General features: G+C 35.9%; 1 protein-coding gene across 1 annotated transcript; it reads right to left on the bottom strand.

Moving 5' to 3' along the window:
* Nucleotides 1–643: 643 nt before the first annotated feature.
* LOC120217004 lies at nt 644–2,386 on the bottom strand. Its single transcript, XM_039214247.1, has 3 exons — nt 1,962–2,386; nt 1,032–1,746; nt 644–973 (listed from the first exon to the last, which is right to left on the bottom strand). The coding sequence occupies exons 1-3, from the start codon at nt 2,384–2,386 to the stop codon at nt 644–646; spliced, it is 1,470 nt and encodes a 489-aa protein (XP_039070178.1).
* Between the last annotated feature and the right edge of the window lie 4,116 nt (nt 2,387–6,502).

The following is a 6,502-nucleotide window of genomic DNA, read 5'->3' as shown; positions in this document are numbered from 1 at the left end:
CAGTAGCTGCTACATAACAATTCAATCAAATGAACAAAGGGGTACTAACAAGAAAAATTAGACAATACCCCATTGAGTACAAAGAGCTGAATTTCTGTTATCTGTTCTATTGATATCCCTATTACTTAGAATAGATCCAACAATATCCTTAATGGCATTGTCAATTTTTTCTTCAGTTCTGCAACTTCCTCTAAAAATGCGACGATTTCTTTCCTCCCAAATGGTGTAATTAAATGTGCACCATGATAACTTAAGAATACAAGAAATCAAAGAATTACCTTTCCAGGTTTTGATCGCCCAATCCAACAGGTTGTTCCATGTTGGGGAATGCATGTTCAAACCGGAAATTTGGAAGATTGATCTCTAAATATAAGAAGTCTTCAAGCACTCTGCAAATAGATGGTTTCTTGTTTCCTTTGCAACCGAGCAGAAAATACAAAGATCATTAGTAACAAGCCCAAATCTTTGCAGTCTCTCCCTAGTTGGGAGGCGATTCAAAATAACCATCCAGGAAATTATGCTATGCTTCGGGACATGGAGAGGGTACCAAATCAAATTATGCCAAAAACTTTAGTGTATTTAGGACGGATATATTCCCAGATTTCTTTTGTAGTCTTTGCTACCGTGATAGGAATTGCTTGAGCTACAGTTCTGATTTTCTGCATTCGCCTGAAGCACCAGCTAGCACTCGATATTCGTCCATGGTCCAGAAATCTTGCTGCTTAATTATGTAATTATGGATCCACGCAACCGATAGAGAACCTTCCCCTGCGAGTAGTTTCCTTGTAAGATGAATTAAGCATGCCTTATTCCAGGTCTTGAGATCCTTTAATCCTAAGCCTCCTTCGGATTTAGGCTGACAGATGTTCCCCCAACTCACCCTTACACCAGTTGCAGGGTTGTCCGAGCCTATCCAAAAAAATCTGGAACATAATTGTTCAATCTTCTTGATGATGGACTGAATACAAGCTGCCTGCACAAAAAATTGCAACACTGTAGAGGACGGTTTTAATAAGCTCAATCCTACCTACATAGCTCATTTTCTTCATAGACCATTGATGAAGTCTGTTCTTGATATTGTCAAGAAGGGCTTTATAATCTTTGTCAGTTAGCTTTCTTGTGACAAGAGGAACACCCAGGTAACGAACAAGTAGTCTACCATGTTTAAAACCAGAATAATTGATGATAGAATCAAGATTATGAGTAGAAATACCAGCTGTGAAAATCTCGCATTTGCTTACATTAAGCTTCAACCCTGAATACTCATAAAAACAGTCCAATATAGTAATGACACCCATAACAGAATGAAAGTTTCCTTTGCAAAAAATCAATAAATCATCAGTAAATGACAAGTGAGTAAGTTCAATTTTTTTGCATTTAGGATGAAAGGCAAAAATCCCTTTTATAGCAGCAGTATTGAGAATATTAGAAAGGACATTCATTACCATAACAAACAACGTAGGGGATAGAGGGTCTCCTTGTGTAATTCCCTTGGCTCCCTTGAAATATCCAACCAAGCTTCCATTGAGAGAGATAGAGTATCTAGCATCCGTATAGCAAGATACAATCCATTCAATGACTAACGGAGGTAAATCCAAACCTTTAAGAATAGCTTGAATGAAGTCCCAATTGATGGAGTCGAAAGCCTTTTGAAGATCAATTTTAAGTGCACACCTAGGTGAAATGATCTTTCTCCCATATCCTTTAACAATTTCCTGAGCGAGAAGTGTGTTGTCAACTATACTCCTGTCTTTGACAAAGGCAGATTGATTAGGGGAAATAATCCTTGGCAACAAATTTTTAATTTTTTTGACAATAATCTTTGTGATGGTCTTTTAAATAACAAAAAACATGAAATTGGGCGAAAGTCAGAAACTTTGCTAGGATTCAGTTTTTTTGGAATTAAAGCAAAAATGGTTGCATTAAAGGCTGGATAGATGTAAGATTCATGAAAGAAATACTTAATAGCCTTAATAACGTCATTTCCAACCAATGGCCAAACTTTCTTGAAAAGAGAGCTGTAAATCCGTCGGGACCTGGGGCCTTGTTTGACCTTGACTGAAAATAACATCTTTGATCTCATCACTAATAACTTCCTTGACAAGATTTCGGAATCTTCAAATGAAGGAATAGGTTGCATCAAATCTTTGAGAAGTGTAGGAGGGTATTCTTTAACATTAGAATCCTTGGTGCCTAAAAGAGTTTTGAAATACTCTAGTATTTCCGAGGACATTTCATCAAAAGATTCAAGTCTTTCCCCTCGATTGTTAACAAGAACCCTTATAGTCTGTCTCTTGTTCTTAGTTACAATGATTGAGTGAAAGAACTTTGTGCATTTGTCACCCTCCTTAAGCCAATGCAATTTAGCTTTTTGTCGTAAGAACATGGACTCAACTTCAATTCTTCTGTGCACATGACTTGTTTTATAATGTCATCTTAATTTTGGAGAAAGTTGCATAACTATTGGAGTTTAAGGCATTTTAAAAATTTATTAATCTGTTTATTTGTTGGTGTTATACGAATTTACTTTAGGAAATAAATGTTTGATATTGATGCCCTTCTCGGAGTTTGATCACGTAAAGGAAGGAGATTGCTTCAGTTGATATGAGTTTTCACTTTGGGATTTGATCAAAAGCAAATTAACCACGAGGAAAAGTGTGATCTATTGTGATCCCGCTCTGATGATCCTGATGACCACTCAATCATGAAGGGATCTGTGCAAATGTTTTCTAGTCAAGGGATTTCCTAGTCAGTCTGCAATCCAAGTTCGAGAACCCTTTGATCACTCCATTAATTGGCACAACCATAACAAGGAATCAAGAAAAGTAAGCCACTTCAAAGGACAATTGGAAAATCAAAACAATGTGGGGTCCTCCATTAGTAAAGAGGAAACATATCTGCAAGGTATGTTGAATCGATTGTTATAATTTTTAATCATACGAACAATGGAGGTTACAATTTTGAATTTTGTATACGACCATTATAATCGGTTCTGGAGTACTAAGTTATTTGAAGGTAATGAAAGTCTGATACTGGATTTTTAGCAAGGCTATGGCCATAACAATGTTGTTTTTCAAGAGGATTATCTCTGAATCGATGATGATACACTAAACGGAGAAATGACGTCTGTGGATGTATCAACAGATGAACAAACCTTGTAGACAAAACTGTTTCACATATCAATGTAGGCTCCAACCATTATGAACCAGTCGAAAATGGTGGCTCCAATATGGAAGTACTGCAAAGGTATATGCATATTAAATTCATTTAAGAATTTATCAAATTGATTGCACCAGGTGGAAATAATCCATTGAGGCATATTTATTTGTTATAATTATTGCCTATCAAAATGTTATGTTTTGCCTTTGTTTCGTAAAATGCAGTAATCACAAGCCAACTTTTGATGAAAAGTTGAGCAAAGTGAAACTTCAGTGCTATAGAACAAGGCATCAAAATTAATACACATAATTGTGTTTTTGTTTCGGATTTTAATTTTATTAAATCCTGGCTATTAATAGTTTCAACAGAATGATGTTGATTGTGAACTTCTGTTTCGGGTTTTAGTTATATTAAATTCTCGTCGTTTAATATAAATTACTCAATTCTTGGATTTTAGTTTTGACTAAAATTAGTTGCGATAAATAAGGTACCGAACAAAATTATGATATGTCTGTGAACAAAAATCGGGCCTATAATTAGGTTTTAGGATTTTATTCTGTTGTTCAACAAAATTTATTTGATTTATTGTTGATAACAGAAATCGTTTGGAGGTAACAACATTGTTACAATTTTTTTAGAAATTTAATTTCTAATTAATTTTGTTGTTCAACAGAAACAAATGGTAAAATAAAATAAATTAACATTCAATTTATTGTTGGAATATTTACAAATTTTGGTTGCGTGTTTTAAACGAAACAATGGTGACCCACTGATTTACCTAACTCGTGATTTGAAATGTTGATTCCTATTCAGACTTTGAATAAATTCAACGATGTCAGTGGTTGTGAGCCACAACGAGAAGCATGTGAAATTCATGAATATAATTTCAAGACATAGCGACATAAGATATTATATTTTATCATGCTGAATATGGTCAAATATGGGATGATCCTCCTATTCATAGAGAGGATGAGATAGACATTGTCGTCATTAAAGCTTGAATCCATTCTAAGTTTTATATCAGAATTACATCTTGAATAGAGTGCTAGATACACCACATGAAGTGTATAATATCCATAAGATTGCTAAAGAATTATGAATGACATTTGATCATGTTCTGAGTTGTCATAGAACATGTGGAGGAAGCTATTTTATTAGCAAATTGCCTTTAAATAAGGCAACTTACAAGAAAATAGGTGAGACACCATATGAGTTATGGAAATATAGAAAACTTTCCTACAACTACATCAAAGTGTGGGGTTGCCTTGTATAAGTATAATGGTAAGTCGAGACACATACGTTGTCGACATAATATCGTTAAACAATTGATCACAACTAGAGTTATCTATATTGATTTTGTAAGATCAAAAGATAACATTGTGGATCCGCTAAACAATGAGTTGAATTGAGATCAAGTTGATAAAACATCAAGAGGAAAAGGACTAAAGCCCATGAATTGTTAAGGCTCTATGTGAAGGAAAACCCAACCTATTTGACTGGAGATCCCAAGATCTAGGTTCAATGGGAAAACCTACTTGCATAGACCTATTGAGCTCACTGTGGGGGTTTTTATCCCCAAGCCCATTCCTATGATGAAAACAATGACCAAAATGTGGATGAGGTTAAACAATGCTTTTAATGACCAATATGTGTTTCGTTGAAGCAAACAACATAAGTTACCTATGTAAGAGTGAAGTTGAGTCGCTTCAAAGTGACTATTGGGCATAGTTCTCTAAGCTTTGTAGAACCAGGAGATGTCCATGACTATATGGACATAACCATGAGAACCAAATTCTTGTCAGTGAGATATTTGTGTGAGGTATGTCATCACTTACACAAACAACAGGACAGTTCAAGGACATCATCTTTACTGGACAACCAGTAAGGTTAACATATTTTCACAAGGGAAGGTTCAAAGGGGACGCTTACATATCCTATGCAAAGATCAAACGTAGAATCTATCACCACATCGAGTTAATGTTTGAACCATCAAGTTTATTGGATGGTGTACATCATAAGCATACTCAAGCATGCATCATGTATTGTCTTGCTTAGTTAGTTAGTTAGTTGAAGTATAACAACCTTTATCTTATAGCTGGTATAGCTATTATACATGTATCGTTGCTTGTATATAAAGATATGCAGTGTTCTTGTACATTATCATCAATAATAATGATCAGTTTTCCATTTTAATTGAGTTTTCTATCATGGTATCAATCACTCAGCTGGTTCTGGGATAAGCTGCATTTCTGCTGCGTGGTAATTCTTGGCAAGATTTTCGAATCCATCATGCAGAAGATGGAGTCATGGCATTCAGTGGTTCTGGAAACATTCTTGGTAGTTCAGAATCATTGAGACCCAATAAGATGTTCACAAACAAACGCATCAACATCATGCTTGATGAGATGAATTTCCTTCGATAGAAACAACAGGTTCTCTTAATGGTTCAAAGTCATCGGCTTAAAGGTTGCTCACCGGAGATCTTAGATCCCCATCTGAAATAATACTTGATGCAGATGGCAATCTTATCATCAATGAGGAGTATGATGTGTTCGTTGCACAAGATAGTGCCCTGGCTTCTTGGCTTTTGTCCACCATCAGTGATCATTGTCTACCACAATTTGTTGGTGCTGAAACTGCCTTGGAGGTATGGGCCACAGTTATTAAGTTCTTCTCTAATCGATCGACTACCAGCATAATGAGTTTGCATTGCAAGTTGAGGTCCATCAAGAAAGGAGATGAAAGCATATGATCATACCTCACTTCGATCAAAGAGGTGTGTGATGCATTAGCTGCGTGTGGCAGTGCCATTTCTGACATTGATCAGATTGCCACAATTCTGAATGGACTCTCATTTGAATATCCTTTGTTGCTGTTATTACAGCGAGTAAAGATGCCTTTACAGTAGATGCAATTCATTTTACGTTAATTGATGCAGAAGCTCAACTTAAAAGTTTTCAAGTTCAATCTCAACCACTTCTCAGTGCCAATGTTGCAAACGTTCAGAATAGCAATCAAAGAAGATATTTTGGTCAATCAACTGATCAAGAGAACACTGGAAATGAACAAATGACACAGCAGTACTCGCGTGGTTGAATAGGTAATCGAGGTCAAGGAAAGCAAGGGTACAATGTCAATTGTGTGGAAAGATGGGGCACACTGTGGATCGATGCTGGCATCGATTTGATCACTCATTTTTGGAATTCTGCTGATAAGCATGAGTCCTTCAATTCACAGGTAACTGGTTTTGATAATGAAGGTTATACCTATACAAACAATGGATGTGCTCCAGTACAGACCTTGTCTTTAACATCTTCCAGCTCGGACAAATGGGTTATAGACT

Source organism: Hibiscus syriacus, unplaced genomic scaffold, assembly GCF_006381635.1.
Source record: "Hibiscus syriacus cultivar Baekdansim isolate YM2019G1 unplaced genomic scaffold, ASM638163v2 tig00110174_pilon, whole genome shotgun sequence".
Classification (NCBI taxonomy): Eukaryota; Viridiplantae; Streptophyta; class Magnoliopsida; order Malvales; family Malvaceae; genus Hibiscus; species Hibiscus syriacus.
This window is presented reverse-complemented; position numbering and strand designations above follow the sequence as displayed.